The sequence below is a fragment of the Ochotona curzoniae genome, unplaced genomic scaffold, assembly GCF_017591425.1.
Source record: "Ochotona curzoniae isolate NIBS_2020 unplaced genomic scaffold, NIBS_Ocur_1.0 scaffold_2453, whole genome shotgun sequence".
NCBI classification, from domain to species: Eukaryota; Metazoa; Chordata; class Mammalia; order Lagomorpha; family Ochotonidae; genus Ochotona; species Ochotona curzoniae.
Genome location: NW_024467094.1, coordinates 29546508 through 29563327, shown reverse-complemented (window position 1 = coordinate 29563327; position 16820 = coordinate 29546508). Strand labels below are relative to the sequence as shown.

At 62.7% G+C, this 16820-nt stretch overlaps 1 protein-coding gene across 2 annotated transcripts; it reads left to right on the top strand.

The window, feature by feature from the left end:
• Positions 1–1980: 1980 nt before the first annotated feature.
• Positions 1981–16200, top strand: TBKBP1 (TBK1 binding protein 1). Of its 2 annotated transcripts, none has more exons than XM_041001212.1 (10): positions 1981–2376; positions 2671–2930; positions 3177–3299; positions 3512–3616; positions 4510–4690; positions 5430–5605; positions 5708–5769; positions 13095–13213; positions 13374–14095; positions 14739–16200. In XM_041001212.1, the coding sequence occupies exons 2-10, from the start codon at positions 2706–2708 to the stop codon at positions 14865–14867; spliced, it is 1842 nt and encodes a 613-aa protein (XP_040857146.1). In that variant the 5' UTR covers positions 1981–2376; positions 2671–2705; the 3' UTR covers positions 14868–16200. The 2 variants fall into 2 exon arrangements, with proteins under 2 accessions (XP_040857146.1, XP_040857145.1); XM_041001211.1 differs by having other exon boundaries at positions 5427–5605.
• Positions 16201–16820: the final 620 nt, after the last annotated feature.

Sequence of the window (16820 nt, the reverse complement as noted above, 5' to 3'; positions counted from 1 at the left end):
TCAGCAACTTGCCCAAGGTCACACGGTGGGAAGAGCGGCAGAAAACAAACACCCACTTACATCTTCTGCCCAGCAGTCTGGCAAGCGCTCAAATAAATAGTGTTGGTGGAGAAGGGGAGCTGTATCGTTTCATTCCTCCGGCCTGGGGATGCGGGGTGTGTGTGTGTGTGTGTGTGTGTGTTTTGGAAGAGCGCTGCCCACTAGGCTTGCATGAATGTTTGCCTTCATGGGCCAAGTTACAGATTCCGCTCTGACTGCACCTTCTACTCTGCACCTTTCTCCGAGCTCGGACCCTCTGCCCGCCGCCCCCTGTCCCACCTCCAGAGGAACCAGGTCCAGCACCTCCTCCTCACCGGAGCAGAGGCCAGAAACATCCGACTCCACAGACCCCCCGCCCCTGCGCTGGCCGCAAACGCCCCCGCCACACGCCACCACGCCACACTGCGCCGGCACGCGTCGGGGAGGGGGCGCGGCGCGGGCCGGGCGCGCTGCGGGGAGCCGGGGGGCGCACGGCGCGCCGCCAGCCGAGGCCGCACGCCGGGGGCGGCCGCCCTTCGCCACGTGCAGGGGGGCAGCGGTGGGGTCCCGGGCGCCCTCCCAGCTGCGGGAACCCGGAGCAGCCGGGGAGGAGGAGGCGGAGGAGACGGCGGCGGCGGCGGAGGAGGAGCGGGGCGGGCGGGAGGGAGGGGGTTGGGGGGAGGGGTGGGGGGTGGGGAGAGACCCGGCGGCGGCGACAGGGCGCGGAGCGGAGCGCGGTGCCAGGGGGGTGGGGGCACCGGTGCCCGTCTGGGAGGGAGCAGGCGGAGGGAAGGGCGGGGGGGGGGGGAAGCTGCGATTGCAAGCAGGATCCGGCAGCGGCTGTGAGTCCCCGGCTGGGGCTAGGGCGGGGGAGGGGAGCGGCGGGCGGCCGGGCCGGGGGATCGCGCGGGTGGACCCGAGAGCCGGGGAGGCCGGCGGGCACTTGGCGGCGGATGGCGGCGAGGGGGAAGGCTCGGTGTCCGCCGCCGCGCCACCCCCGGAAGCCCTTTCCCCGGGCTCGGGGCGGGCGCCACGGGGGTCGCGCGGGCAGGGCCGGCGGCGGGGGAGGGGGCTGCGCGGTCTCGGCCCCCGGGAGGGGAGGGGCGACAGTTTGTGTCGGCCGAGCTCCAGGGGTTTAAAGGGCGGCTCTTAAAGGGGCCGCACGAGGGGGTCCGGGGCCGGCGGCGGCGGCACCCCCCCTCCCCACCCGCCGCCTCCCGTGTGGCGGCGCGCTCAGCCCGGGCCGCTGGGCCGAGGGAAGGATGCGGAGGAAAGGAGGCCTTGGCGGGGCGGCCGGGGTGGTGTGGGGTGCACAGAGCCCGGCGTGGAGGTGGACCCGAGGGCGCGGGCAGGGGTGTGTGGGGGGTGTGGTGAGCACCGGCGAGCGAGTTGGGGTGTGTGGGGGGCGGGAAGGAGGCAGGGGTGGCGTGGGAAGCAGGGGGTTAAAGGTGGGGCCGGCCCTACACACGCGCGCACCCGCTCCTTACTCAGACTCAGTCAAACGCGCTGCCCTGGCACTTAAGAGGAGCTGGCAGCGAGGAGGGGGTGGTCTGGGGAGCGGGGTGCGGGCGGTGCTGGGGCCGGTGTCTGAGCCCGGGGCGCACCCTGCGTCGCCCCTGCGTCCAGCTTGGGGCGATCAGCGCCCCGCCATCTCCACTCACACCTCTCCACCGCGAGCCCCCCGCGCTCGCGCGCGCACGCCTCGGACATTCCCATAGTGCCTCACGTGACCCCGGCCGAACGTGCGCACCTGCCCACACGCTCACGCACGCGTGCACACACACGCGCGTCCACTGCCGCCGCCTCGGGCGCTGCTGCCCGGCCCGGCCCGACCCCCGGGCCGCGGGGCCCATTGACGGTGACACACCTACGCTCATTCACAGACACACTCCCCTGCGTGCCAGCCGCAGACACACATTCATAAACAGGCCGGGAGAAGTACACACACGCACCCCCTCGCTGCCTACTCTTTCTTTCGGGAGCCCTGAGTCATCTCTACCCCCTCACCGGGCTCCCCCTTTGCCCGTGTGCAGGCGCGCTGGTGCTGGGGCCCTTGGTGGGGGGAATCACTCGCGGCACACCCACCTCCCGTGGCCCCTTCCTCAGCTTGGTGCCTCTGACTCTCAGCCAAGGACTTCCTGTAGGCCCGGGGTCAGGGGCCCAGAGTGCCTGGACGGTGGCCACCGCCCCGGTGCAGCTGGGGGAGGCGCTTCCTTTTCCTGAACTCCGGGAGCCTGCAGGAGGAAGCGCGGAAGTTGGGTGGGGGCACAGCTCGCTGGTAGGCCTGAGCAGGTCTGGGGCCTGCGTTAGGCAGCAGCTGGAGGTGCAAGGGCCCAGCATGAGGAGCTTGGCAGCAAGGTATTGGGGGACAGTCGGGAAGACCTGGGGCTGAGGAGTGCGCTCTGGCAGGCTCTGGAGCAGGCCCGGTGCGGGCAGGGCAGGTCTGTCTTCCACAGGTCGGGTTGGGTTCTGGAAGGAGCTTTTGCCTGCCTGCTTGTCAGCAGTAAGGAGGAGGCTTGGTGCCCTGGGAGGGCACTTTGGGAAGGAAGCTGGAAGGTGGCCCCCCACATTAGGTCCCAGGGCCGGGCAGGAGGGGGAGGGAGGACAAGCCCTGGGCTGTCCCCTCTCCACGGTTGCTCCTGATCCCCCCAGGAGGCCGGGTGTGGGCCCTGGGCCAGGCCCTCAGCATGGAGTCCATGTTTGAGGACGACATCAGCATCCTGAGCCAGGAGGCCCTGGGGCCCAGCGAGGTGTGGCTGGACGGGCCCGGAGACCCCGCGCTGGGAGGGGACATGTGCTCCGCCTCCCACTTTGCCCTCATCACAGCCTATGGGGACATCAAAGAGCGGCTAGGAGGCCTGGAGAGGGAAAACGCCACCCTGCGCCGCCGCCTCAAAGTCTATGAGATCAAGGTCAGAACTGGGAGAGGAGGGGCCTGGTAGTGTATGTGCGGGTATGTGAATGCTGGGGGTGGGCTCCAACTAAAGAGGGGTTGCGCACCGGTCCTGGCGATCTCAAGGGCCCAGCACCAGGCAGGAGCAGCCAGGTCTGAAAAACATGCCCAACTGTGGGTCCATGGGCATTGGGCAAGACTGGTGGGAGGGCACATGTAGATAAGGCCAACACCAGCCTGCCTGACGCCCTGCCCTGGCCTGCAGTACCCGCTGATCAGTGACTTTGGCGAGGAGCATGGCTTCTCTCTCTATGAAATCAAGGATGGCTCCCTGCTGGAGGTGGAGAAGGTCAGTCTGCAGCAGCGGTTCAACCAGTTCCAGCAGGAGGTGAGCCCCACCCCTCCCGGGCCAAGCTCCCCACCCCCAGCCTATGTTCCTGATCTTCCCCGTCTGACCCCCCTGTCCCCTCCCCACCCTGGTTTTTCTGGCCTCTGTCCCTTAGGGACCTTCCTGTGCGCAGCTGCAGGTCCTCACGAGTTGGGGAGGGGAGGTGTGGGCAGCTGAGGCTGGGCCTGAGCGCCCCTCGGGGCCCCATGCAGTTGCAGAAGAACAAGGAGCAGGAAGAGCAGCTCGGGGAGATGATCCAGGCTTATGAGAAACTCTGCGTGGAGAAGAGCGACTTGGAAACGGAGCTGGGGGAGATGGTGAGGCTCGGGGGGGGGGGTGCGCCGTCGGGAGTGGGGTAGAGTGCTGTGTCCCATGTGGGCAGTGTGTGCACAGGGGTGGCTCTGTGTGTGTGAGCAGTCGGCCCGCATGCTGGCAATACATGCTGGTCATGATGTGCACCTGCTTGTGTTACTGTGTGTCTGCATCTGAGTGCCCGCTTGGCCACATTGCCACCCTGCAAGCATCATGCCTGGGGGGGTGCTCTGTGGGTGAGGGCAGAGTGAGTGTCATCAGGAGAGGCTATGACTGCTGGAATGGGACGCCCAGGCAGTGGGCAGTCATGGCTGTGACAGGTGGGCAAGCGGGCTCCTAGCTGTGAGCCTTGTCATGTCACTCGACCCCCCTCCCTCCTCTGAAAGATGGACAACAGTCTTACACATCCCTGCACTTTGCTGGAATGGTTGGAAGCATGTCTCTGGTATTTCCTGTGTGAGGGGCGTGGTTCTGGTGGCTTGGTGCTTGCTTATTCGCTTGAATTCTCCCAGCAACCCTGAGAGGCAGGCATGCTGCTACTGTCCCATTTTATACAGGGGGTCACAGAAGCCCAGAAGTGCTTAAATTGCGTTTGCAAAAGGAGAGGTTATGGCACTCCTGCCGGGGTGGTCATGCCTGGATTCCGGGCTGGGCGTTCCCCTGGGCGTCCCTCTGTGGTTAGCCCTGACCTTGCCCCAGCAATAGCCAGCAATATCTGTTTGCAGTGACAGAGTAACTTTGCACCCATGGCGACTGACAGACGTGGGGCATGAGATCTGGGGCCCTCTGCTCCTGTGTGGGGAGCTGTGGTGGCCCAGATGTGGGATGTTTTGGGCTTAGGGAGCCTGCAGGAGCTCCCTGGCATGGTGCACACCGCCCTGCCCTGCCTTCCCCACAGCGGGCTCTGGTGGAGACGCACCTGCGGCAGATCTGTGACTTGGAGCAGCAGCTGAGGCAGCAACAGGGCCTTCGAGACACCGCCTTCCCCAGCCTGAGTCCCCCGGCTGCTCCTGCCCCACCATGTGCTGACCTGGACCTGCACTACCTGGCGCTGAGAGGGGGATCTGCCTTGAATCACGGTGAGAGTTCTGTAATAAACCCCAACTTCTGAAGCCCATCCCAGTCACACCACCCCCAGTCCACAAGCGCAACCCATTTCAACACCACTGGGCACCTCTGGCTCGCTTAATATCCCCTTATAGTATCTTTTTTTTTTTTTTTAGTTTTAATTTATTTTGATGATTTTTACATAGTTAATTAGGGTGATAAGGGTCAAGGGCTACAGGAACGTGGGTGAGGCCATTATTTCCTCATTCTCTTTTCTTCCTTCTTGTTCCCTATAGTATTTTTTCCCTTATAACATCTTAAGTTTGTTCCATGATCATCTCATCCCTCTTTACCAACTGTATCCTTGCCTCATCCACTGTTACCCCAACTTTTTCCCCACTTGTAGCCCCAGCTACCCCATTGCCATTCTTGTGCATGCCGGCAGAGGGCGCCCCTGCACAGGGTTGCCCTGGCGGTCTTAAGTTGGGATTGGGAGAGGCCCCTGAGGATGCTCAGAGTGTAGCCTGCAAAAGTCCCTCCCTCCCCCCCCTCCCCCCGGGTCCCTGACCTGGTCCAGGAAGGCTTGAAAACAGCAGCTGAACCCCTGCCTTCCCGTGCCAGGGGCACCGGGGCTCACTGTGGAGTCTTCATCTTTCTGGCTTCTTGGGCTCCCTATGCTGTTGCCCTGGCCTGCTTTGCTTTGTGTAAATGTTGGCGAGGGTGAGTGGGGTGGTTGGTCCAAGCTGACAGTGTTCCCTTCCCTGCCAGCAGGCTGGCCAGGCCCTACGCCGCCGAGTGTGAGTGAGCTGGAGCGGCGGCGCCTGGAAGAGGCTCTGGAGGCGGCTCAGGGAGAGGCCCGGGGGGCCCAGCTGCGCGAGGAACAGCTACAGGCCGAGTGTGAGAGGCTGCAGGGGGAGCTGAGGCAGCTGCAGGAGAGCCGAGCCCAGGTATGTGGAGCCCTAGGAGCCGCCCACAGGTGGCAGGGGTGAGGTCAGGCTCCAACCACTGACCTGTTGTCTCTTCCCCCCTTTTCCCACTCCCCGCCCCAGGATCTGGCCTCTAACCAATCGGAGCGGGACATGGCATGGGTGAAGAGAGTCGGGGATGATCAGTAAGTTACAGTTGCCACCCTGGCTTCCTTGATCTGGGGAGGCATCTCCCAGTCCCCCCAGAGGTGACTTCTGGTCTCCTAAGGATTGTAGAGTTGCTTTCTTGGCCAGTGCCAGGGGTGTGCTATCTAGATGGCTTGTGTCTCTGAGGTCCTCATGTAATGTGGCAGGTGGGTTCTGGAAGTTTCTGCGCAGTCAGGGACTACCAAAGGTTGGCTTAGCAGTGCATGCTGCTGCGTCTCGTGTCCCCTGGTGAGTTGGTGATCTCTCCTCCCATCTCAGGAACGAGGCCTAGGCACTGGGGCTAGCCGTACCCTCTCCTTGCAGGGTTTGCTGTGCTCCTCTGCTTGTCTCGGGAGAGGAAAGCGAGCAGGCTTCCCTGGGCTCGCCAAGCACTGGGTCACCACCTTAGCCGCCCAGCAGAGAGGGGCGGGGGAGGAGCCTTGTTGAGGGGCGGCTGGCACAGAGCACTGGGCAGCAAGGGTGGAGCTGCCACCTTTCGCATCTGCATGTGAGCACATGCCTCCCTGTTTCTGAGAAACAGCCTGCGCCTTCCGCCTAGGGCCTCTCCTGCACGGGGCAGTGAGGGGCATGGCCTCCCTGCTTTTGTTGGAGGGACAGACTAAGGCCCAGAGAGGGCCAGACACTGATCCTCTGGCACGCAGAAGCCTTCACAGTGGGCTTCCCCTTCATCCTCCTGCCATATGTGGGCTAATGGGGTTCTTCCATCTCTACCTGCCCGTCCTGGCCGAGGGCCTGGGTGGAACTGCATTAGCTAGGGTGGGGCGGTTTGTGGCACTGAGTGGCAGCCTGCCGTTAAGCTGCTGGAGCCTCTGTAGCATGGCTCCACACTGGCATGTGGCCGGGTTCGGGGCCTGTCTAGCCGGTGTGCCCAGACCTGGAGCCCCTGTGCCTGTGCACACATGCTGTGGCTTCCCAGGTCAGTGCAGCTGTCTCCTGGAGCAGCACTGAAGGTTCCCCGACCCAGCCGGACCCCGGGGGAAAGCTGAGGCTCTGCCTTCGGGGCTGCAAATCCTCAGGCCTTTGCGAGGCCAAGTAGCTTTGACTTTGCCCCTCTGGACTCCAGGAGTTCCTGTTGCTAGAGATGGTAAAGGCAGCTGAGCTGGGCCGGGCAGGGCCCAGGTGTCATGCCAGGGACCAAGACTGCATGTGCTAGGGTGAGGGAGCACAAGCCAGTCTATGAGGAACCTTGGAGGTTGCAGCTTCCCTACCATCCGATCGGCCGGCGCGGTCCATGCCTCCCCACACCCAGGCCTTTGCCACCCAGTCCTTGAAGAGGGAGCGCCCCCCACCCCCACCCCCGTGGGAGCTCGGAGCCAGTTTTCCCAGATTTGGCCGCCCTTGGGTTCTACCCCCCCCCCCCATGGTTCTGCCATCCCAGGCCTCCCTGGTGTCTGGCCCGTCTTTGTCTGCCCAGCTACGCGCTGCCTGGCGGACTGGGCATCTCCGGACAGCCCCAGCTTGGCATGGGTAAATTCTCAGAGGAAGTTCCCCCCCCTCCCCCAGTAGTTTTCTTTTCTTATAAATTCAGCTCCTTTTGGTAACAGCCCCTTCCCGAGGGTTCCCGCCCCTGTCCTCCCACTTGCTCTGGGTACTCCCCCCGGCATACACACCATCCCCAGCCCCCTTCTTCCTTCTGTTTCTATCTATCCCCTCAGGCCAAAGGGAATCTAGGCTTTTCATAAGTGATGTGCCAGGGCTGGATTCTCCCAGGGAGGGCATCAGCCAGGTGAGGGACCTCCATGAGACTGCCAAAGCAAGGTCCCAGTTTCTGAGCACAGCCTATACCTGTATGGGGGTCCTTGTGTCTGGACCCCCACCCACCCAGCACTCTGCTCAGATTCCCAAGCTGATGCTGCTAGGAATGCCCTCCCCACCTGCCATCCTTGCCCAGAGCAGGCCTTGGCTGCAAGGTTTTTCAGCTCCCGGCTCCTGGCCTCCAGTTCACAAGCACTGGCCGTCGGCGGTCCCTCTGGAGCCGGTGCCCGGCGGTCCCTCTGGAGCCGGTGCCCAGCCCACACTATGCTACCACTCTCCAGGACTGACCTTAGTGCGAGATCAAGCTCCTGGTGACCACAGAGCAGGGGGACACGCTGCCCCAGAGGACAGCTTCTAGAGCAGTGACAGGGCAGCTGGTGGGTGTGGAGCCCACTGGGCTCCTGAGGAAGGTCTAGGGTGGGGTGGGAGATGCAGAACTCTGGGCCTGGGGTCCCTAAGCAGGGCTTCTGGCCGGGGGGGGGGGCAGTGCTGGGGGAGGGGGTGGTGTAGTGAAGGCCCTGAGAGGGAGGGGGCTCGGCCAGGGGTGTGAGAGGGGAGCTTTTCCCAGGTGGGGGGCTCACAGTTGCAGCCTGGGTGGTTTTCCGCCCACCCCCCCTCCACCCTCGAGCTTCTGCGTGGGCTGCGGTTAGTGGTGGGGGAGAAGTGTGAACTCTGAGAGAGAGGATGGAAACTCTGCACGGAGGTCAAGGGCAGTGTGAGGTGGGTCAGGACGGAAGCCGGAGGAGACCCCCGCGTCCCCTGAGCTCAGCCTTCTGCGCCAGAACCCGCAGGTCCGGGGCCTTCCCCCTTCACGCTTCTCACCCTCCCCTACTTCCTCTCTTTCAAGTCGGCCTCAGCCAGGGTACCCATGCCCGCAGGAGTGAACCCCAAGCCTCTACAGCCCGGGGGGCTCCCTGCGCAGGAGAAGACCTCTGAAGTCAGTATGAGGGATGGGTGTGCTTGAACTACCAGTCTGTGGCATTTTGCCTGCCCATCTGCGGGGCCAGGGGCAACTGTGTCCTACCATGGGAACCCCCCTTCCACAACCCTGCTCCTTGCCTTCAGAGGCCTGAACACTAGCTTGCTGCCTACAGACACATCTCGGGACTCCTCTCTCCCAGGCCCCTGTCTCCTGGCACCGCCCCAGCCTGTCCAGGCCACACCTGGGGCAAGCTGTTTGCCTGCATGGGAAATTTGGCAGCTGGAGGTGCTCACAGATCCTGAGCCTTCCCAAGCAGGTGTAGCCTGGTGTCCCTGGCCGTTTTCCTGTTCGGGTTCTGCTTTATTGGAGAAGGGGGTGCCTTTTGATGAAGGGATACTCACTTTTAAAAGTGAAAGGGACACCATTAATACAATTAGTCTAAGCCAGGACAGCCTGGAATCAGGGGTCAGATGGGGAATGGACATTCCCCCCCGCCCCCCGATTCAGCAGCATGGGGGAGGCTTTTGAGGCCCAGCAGCCGCCCACTGTTTCTACTGCAAGCTGGCAGGGACTACCACCAAGCACTGGGCCCTGGGGACCACAAGTCAGCACTGGTCGAGGGGAGAGAAGGGCTCAAGGCGCCTGAGAGGAAGTGGTAGAGCCCTGGGTTCTTGCAAAGCAACTTCCTCCTCCCCCCAATCCCCCCCCCCACACCTCCCCTCGGCCCGCAACCTCAAGGCTGCGCCACGGCCCGGTGCCTGTGGTCCCCTCCCTGAGGGTCGGGCAGGAGGGCTGATGCTGGGTGTGCCCGTGGGTGGTGGAAAGTTTGGTCCTTAGATTCCCATCCCCCTCCCGCCCCCGTGGCTGGGCTGAGGTGCTGGGTGCAGCTGGGGGGCAGCCTCGGTCCAGGATAGAAGGGCTGGGAATGTGGGGTTTCTGAGTTCCTCCCGCTGTTTGATCAGATCATGCTTTGAGCATGTGGCCAGCTGCCCTTTTACACTGAGTGCATCTGCTCCAGCCATGTCCCTAATCCTGACTCCGACTCTGTGCTCAGTCATGGCCCCCACCAACACACCAACCAAATCCCTGATGTGGTCCTGGCCACGGCTATCATCCTGACCTCCGACCCCAGCTGCAGTGAGGTTCAGGGCGGCATGCAGAATGCCCGTGTCACAACAGCTGGCCGGCTCAGGGCATACAAGCCTGTGGAGCCAGTGGCTCTGTGCCTGAGTCCTCTGATCTCAGCTGCTTGCCCAGCATGAGTATGAGCTCCATGGGTTACTTGTGGGAAGACCAAGGAAGAGAGGGTCAATGAGCTTATGCAGGGTGCAACAAGTTGGGCCCAGGGCATCTGCCTTCCTGCCAGCTCAGTCCACTGAACTTTGCATCCCGGCGCTGTGCCACCGCCACTCTGTGACCCTCAACGGGCCCTTCCTCCTTCTCATCTCCTCCTTCCTCTGTCCTCCCTGAGTCATGTGGCAGTTCCCAGAGCTCCCGGGCCACTTCCAAGGTTCCAGGCACCTGCTTGCCTGGCGGGGGCTGCCTGCTTCTCCTCTCCCGCTTGCCCGGTTCTGTGGGAGACAGGAGCGCACAGCCATCCACAGCCCGAACTTAGGCTGGAGGACTTGGGCCGAGGAGGCTCATCTCTGGATGCCTCCGTTTCTTCGCCTCTCAGATGGAGATGCTAACAGTGGCAATGTGGTCATAGGGTTGCGAAGGTCTCTCGGCACAACGTCTGGCCCGCAGTGAGTGCTCCTGCAGATGACCAACAGGGCCCACGCCCCTGCGTCTCTCCTGGGTTCGGAGAGCCTCCACCGGGCTGCTCCCTGTGGCTTTAGCCATCAGACAGTGGCCAAGTGCAGCCCTCATTCTGCTTCCAGTCAGGAGGTGCAGTGCGGGCCAGGAAGTCAGGAAACGGGGTGTGTGTGGAGGTGCACGTGTGTGACTCTGGGTTGTGTTGTGAAGTTGAGATTTTTTTCCACTGAACTGGCAGTGTTGTCAGTGAGTCATTTGGGTCGGTATCGTACTCAGTAACCCAGGGCTGTGCACTTTCTGTATTTTAAAGATTTATTTACTTATTTGAAAGAGTTAGAGGAAGAGAGAGAAAGAGATCTTTCATTTGTTGTTTTAGTGCTCAGATGGCTGCAACCTTCAGGGCTGGCGCGGGAGGAAGCCAAGCAATTCTGTCACCTCTGCAGATGGCACTTAGGCCATCTTCCACTGGGTTGTTAGAAGGGGCCTGAACACGAACTGGAGCTTGCAGGACATGGCCTGGTTCTGACATGGGATGCTGGTGTCATAGGTGGCAGTTTTATCTAACATGCCACAATGCCAGCCACAGGCCTGTGCACCATTTTTTAAAACAATTTCTTTACTTGTATTGGAATTTGGAAAGGCATCTGTAAATCTACAGAGAGAAAGATACAGAAAGAAAGCTTTTCCATCTGCCCATTCATTCCCTAAATGGCCACAACGGCCAATGATCCCCGGTAGCCAGGAGCCAGGATCTTCTTCTGGGTCTCCCATGCAGCTGCAGAGTACCAAGGCCTTAGATCATCCTGCACTGCTTTCCCAGGCCACAAGCAGGGAGCTGAATGGGAAGTGGAGCAGCCGGGACTGCTCTTACAGGATGTCAGCCCCGCAAGGTAAAGGATTAGCCAGTTGGGCCATTGCATCAGCCCTGGGCCTGTGCATCTTAAGGCTAGGAGAGATGCCGTGTGAAGGGGAGGGCCCAAAGGGCCATGGGACACGAGGAGGTGGCCAGGTCCCCTCACCTGGCCAGAATCTCAGAGGAGCTGTGAGGGGTACCCAGGGCTCTGCCTGCTCTAGGCACCTGGTGTCAGAGCTGGGAGGGCGCCGGGCACTCAGGGGCTCTGGCTGCTGCTTTCCATTTCCTGTGGTCCATATGGCTAGGGTGCTGGGAGCTGGGCTGTGGAAACTGGGACCGCTCTTGTTTAGACAGGAAGATGTGCTGCAGAGAGACAGGGGCCCGGGTGCTGAGTGTAGCAGGTGAGACCCGCGAAACAAGAGTGTGAAGGTAGCGACCTGTATCTGTCATCTGAGATGCAGCAGTGACGCTGGGGATGGAGGACAACACTCCCTCAGCGCCCTGCCCAGCGTCCCTCCTGTCCCCGGCTGCCAGGCCATCACAGAGCTCGTAGTCCTGTAGGGGACACCCAGCCCCTGCCCTGTGTCTGAAGAAGGTCCTTCCCTGGAGGAGCTCCTGGGTTGATGTGACTCACACCTGGACCTTCCACTGTGCTGGGAGAGAAGAGGTTAGGGGAGCATGGAAGACACTCAGCAAAAACAGGGTGGTGATGTGGAGGGACCCAGGGCCCTGCGGGCTCAGCCAGGCCTCCTGGAAGACCCTGCCCACCAGTACCTGGCTGAGGACTCACCCTCCCTATTCAGAGAGGTTGACCCCAGATCCCGGCTGTGGGCCAAGAATCTGGCTCTGGCACAACTGGGTTCTGAGTCATTTTGTTATGAAGGGGGGCATCTCCCCAGCTCGACCCGAGGACCAGGAGCGAGCCAGTCAGTGAGCAGGGGCTAGGTGCTCTGCCACTGCACCCTCCACCCACCAGACAGCCTCATCCTTGCCTTCTCAACCTGAGGCCGGGCCCATGGCAGAGCCTGTGCTGAGGTCATGGAGGGGGCACGCACACCACAGAGGGAGGAAGTGGAGGGCACGCCTGGAGCCATAGCCCCTGATGGCTTCATGTTCAGAGTGACCGGGCGAGCAAGGCTGAAACAGGAAGTGGGCAAGACCCAGCGTGGCTAAACTGAGTCTGTTCCCAGCTGGGGCAGGCAGATGCCCAGGAGGCCCAGGCAGGAAGCAGGAAGGAGAAACGGAATATGAAAGAAACATGTGCAGGGCAGCTCAGTTGCATGGTCACCCTGTGACCACTGGCTGGGCCCCAGGATCCTAGGCGAGGTGTTGGTATGGAAACCCAAGGACACAGTCCCCACAGCCTCCCTTGCAGGAACTCCAGGGAAGCTCCAGAGAGAGCACTCAGGGCAGGTGCTGCCCCCCGCATATGTGCAGGGCACAGCCTGAAGTGGGTGTTGGGGGAGGGCTTGGGCGACTCAGCCCTGGGAGGTCCTGGCAGGGGCAGGACTGAGAGGAGCCCCCCAGGCAGTCGTGAGGATGAAATCGGAGCAGCGGGCCTACGGGCAGACAGTCCTGGAGTCAAGGTTAACAGCTGATCCCTTCCTGAGCCAGGAGACCCTGTCTTCACTTACAGGCTCTGGACAGGCTGGGCAGCAGTGGTCCCTGGCCCCGGGGCACCTCCCCCAGCACACAGACCATGCCCACACTTGGCACTCTGAGAGAATTCACAATAAGCATAAAGTCAGTATCGCTCTTCATTCCTCAGCACAGCTTTTGCACTGAGCAGAAAAACACACAGCAGTAGGGGCTTGGGTTTGGACAAGGCCTGGTGTGCAGGGGGACACCATCCCTGCCCCTTCCAGCCTGCCCTAGCATTGTGTGCTGGTGCGTGGTGTGCTGGGAGCAGAGGCCAGGATTCTTAGAGCTGGGGGAGGGGAGCTGGCAGGTGCAAGGGGTTGTAAGACTCACTCCATCCCCTTCTCTCTTCCTGACTCCCTGCCAACCTCTGACTTCAGGGTGAACTTGGCATTAGCCTACACAGAGCTGACCGAGGAGTTGGGCCGGCTTCGGGAGCTGAGTTCCCTGCAGGGGCGGATCTTGAGAACCCTGCTACAGGAGCAGACCCGCAGCTGCGGTGAGCCGGTGCTGTGCTGACCTGGATGGGGGTGCTGGGTGTGGCCCTGGGCAGCCCCTGGCTCCCCAGTTCTGACGTCTTCTCCCCACACCTTTGTGTACTTTCCTTCTTCCCCTACCCTCTGGCCTGTCCCGCTTCCCCCATCCTCTCCTTCTTCCAGGCCAGAGACACTCACCGCTATCGCAGCGTCACTCCCCGGCCCCCCAGTGCCCCTCGCCGTCCCCGCCTGCCCGAGCAGCGCCCCCATGCCAGTCGCCCGTCCCGCAGCGCCGCTCGCCCGTGCCCCCGTGCCCCTCACCCCAGCAGCGCCGCTCGCCCGCCTCGCCCTCGTGCCCGTCGCCCGTCCCGCAGCGCCGCTCGCCCGTGCCGCCGCCCTGCCAGTGCCCCAGCCCGCAGCGGCGCTCCCCGGCGCCCTCCAGCTGCCCGGCACCGCAGCCCCGGCCGCCGCCACCACCGCCGCCGCCCGCGGACAGGACGCTGGCCGAGCGCGCCTACGCCAAGCCGCCCAGCCACCACGTGAAGGCCGGCTTCCAGGGCCGCCGCAGCTACTCGGAGCTGGCGGAGGGCGCGGCCTACGCGGGCGCCTCCCCGGCCTGGCTGCAGGCCGAGGCAGCCACGCTGCCCAAGCCGCGCACCTACGGCGGCGAGCTCTACAGCCCCGCGGCGCGGCCGCTCAGCCCACGGCGCGCCTTCGAGGGCATCCGGCTACGCTTCGAGAAGCAGCCGTCGGAGGAGGAGGAGTGGGCCGTGCCCGCCAGCCCGCCCAGCCCCGAGGCCGGCACCATCCGCTGCGCCTCCTTCTGCGCGGGCTTCCCCATCCCTGAGTCGCCCGCAGCCACCTATGCTCACGCTGAGCACGCGCAGTCCTGGCCGTCCATCAACGTGAGTGGGATGTGGTGGTGGGGGGGCGGGCAGGGAAGTCCAAGGAGCCAAGGTGTGCATGAGTGAGGAGATCCCAGAATCCAACCCTTTGCTTGAGAGCTTGGAGGGCAAGGTGCCCTGTCCCCAGGCTGTTGCTCGGGGCCCTCCCCTGCGCCTCTGTGCTCTTTGACGGCACTGGACCCTGCACTGCTGGCTTGTGCTTCAAGTTTTCCTAGTCCTCTCTAGGAACTTCTGCAAGCTGCTGATCCTCTGGAGAGGAAGGCAGTGAGCACAGAGCCCCGTATGCAGGGCCTGGCTCCTGTGCCTTTGCCTGCATGTGTCCTCTGTCCTGATGGCCAGCTCTGTTTGGGGCTCTGTCATTTCACTCATCACAGAGCCACCCCTGGACACTAACAAGGAACAGCAAAAAGAAAAAAAAGTTCCAGGCCCAGAGAGAATACTGTGCAGTGCCGTGGCTTCTGGCCAGGGACAGATGTGGGGTGGGCAGTGGGCGGGCTGGCTATTGCCTTGGTCAGCTCAGCAAGGACCTCCTGGTGAAAACCCCCGGGGCTGGGCAGTGGATTTTGAACTGGTGGGGGGATGATGGGTGTGGGACCCTTGGGTGAGGTCTGGGGCCCATGAGTGACTTCTTTTCTCCCCGCAGCTGCTGATGGAGACGGTGGGCTCCGACATCCGCAGCTGCCCCCTCTGCCAGCTGGGTTTCCCTGTGGGGTACCCAGATGACGCCCTCATCAAACACATTGATTCCCACCTGGAGAACAGCAAGATCTAGGGCACCTCCCCCTCTGGCTGTCTCTCTACCCTCTGCCCTCGCCCCCCAGCCCAAACTCTCTCACTCACTTTGAATGCTGCATGACTCTGGTGGGGGGCGCCTGCTCCTCGCGACCCCCCAGATACCTCCACTAGCTCCTGAGTCAATGTGTGTGCCATCTTCCCCGGCCCAGGCACCACTCAACTCTGGCTCTTCCAGGAGGTCCACTAAGCGCCCCCTCCCTGCCAACCTTCCTGGCTTCCACTGGAGGGGGGGGGGCTTCAGGCTGGGGTGGGGAGGGGTAGACCTCTCCCAGGCCTCTCCCTCTGCCTTTCTGTTCTTAAACAGGGTTGAAGTTAAGAATGTGTCTAGTGCTTGGGATGGGGGAGGGGGAGAATGTCAGAGGAATCCAGGAGCCCTCCCCCAACCCCTCCCCTGACATCTGTCTGTCCCAGTCTGTGCTCCGTCTGGGGCACATGTCCCCATGGGATTCAGAGCCTGCCCTGCACAGTAATGCTGGCTTCTCCACCCGAAGCCCACCCAGGCTGGTGGCACCAGCTACCATGGGACATGCAGGCAGCTTCCTCCATGGCCACTCCCTGCAGGCCAGCCAGGTTCTCCCACACTCTGGCTGCTTTAGGGTTTAGGGAGGGTGAGAAGGGAGGGGCAGGGGCCTCCCCTGTGGCCCCAGCCTGTGCCCGCCTCCTGGAGCCCTGGCACATAACACAGGTTGTCAAGGCAGACCCCCCCCCCCCCCCCCCGCCACAAAGCCCCCCAGCCTTGCCCCCACCCAAGCCGCTGATACCACAGGTGCCCTAGAGCCCGCGTGTGACGCATGGACAGGCGTCGTCGGCCCCTGTCTCCCAGGCCAGGACTTAGGAAGGGGCCCAGGGTGCCCGGGAGATCTACTTCAAAAGAGCTAACCCCCTTCCCATGCCCCCCAACCCACATTCCCTCCGTGAAATCTACCTCAGAAGGATGGGGAGCAGGCGGCTGGGGTGGGAGCCTCCTGGGCGAGAGCCTGCCGCCCCAAGTGAGCCCACCCCCAACCCCGCCCCACCAGCCGCTCGCTAGCAGCTTGCAGCCCTGGGCGGGTGGCCGCAGACGCTGCTGTCCACGCTAGTGCCCTTCCGATCCAGCTCTTCCAGGCCCTTCCTCACCTCCTCCTTCCTCAGTGCTGGGAAGGGAGAGGTCGTGTCCAGTGGGGAAGGGGCCCAAGACTCCAGAGACGAATGGCATTGTGCCCTGAGTGCTCCCCAGGCTGGGGACATGGGGAAGGGGGCCTGGAGAGGGATGGGGCTCATGTGCTCGCGGAACAAGTTGGAAGTCCAAATAAACTTACCTGCTCCATCTGCGCTCAGCCTGTGCCCTCCGTGGCTGGGGTGGGCTGGAGCCGTGGTGGCAGGAGGCCCCAAAAAGTGTCTCCTGGCATCACTACTGCAGGCGGGTGGGCAGCCCCATTCAGGGAGACTGCGAGACACACAGCTGGTCACAGATAACTTGTGACAACAGGTAGAAAGCAGCCCGGACATGGGGCGGGGGCTCAAGTTCACCCAGCCCGGCCAGAAGAGGTTTCAGTCCCTGAATTGGGGCGGCGGGGTGGGGGCAGGGGTAGAGCTCATTTCTTGGTAGCAACTGCTGCTTCACATTGGCTCTGTAGGCCACGGGCCAGGTGAGGTCCCCAACAGGAGCAACATCCGTGTCCCCTGTCCTCATGGCTCTTAAATGCAGGGCTTCAGGCTTAGCAGGTGCCTCAGAAGTCCCACGCTTTGGAGGTCAAAGCTGGGTCGTGAACCTGTGACCCTGCCCCGTGGAGGCCATGCCCTCCGTTTGAAGAAAGGGCTTGAACTATTTATTTACAGACCTTGGTGCCTGGTGTTTCCACGTGGCCCTTCCTGGCTGAGAACACATCGGAAAATAAAAGTGGTAGTGGTGGCGGCAGTGGGGCCGTGGCTCACAGGAGCCCTGAAGCTT

Excerpts from the sequence above, each read along its gene's own strand:
- TBKBP1 (XM_041001211.1), top strand. The coding sequence starts at position 2,706 with ATGGAGTCCATGTTTGAGGACGACATCAGCATCCTGAGCCAGGAGGCC. Across the intron at positions 2,931-3,176 it reads TCAAAGTCTATGAGATCAAG|TACCCGCTGATCAGTGACTT; the intron begins GTCAGAACTGGG and ends CCTGGCCTGCAG. Across the intron at positions 5,606-5,707 it reads TGCAGGAGAGCCGAGCCCAG|GATCTGGCCTCTAACCAATC; the intron begins GTATGTGGAGCC and ends TCCCCGCCCCAG.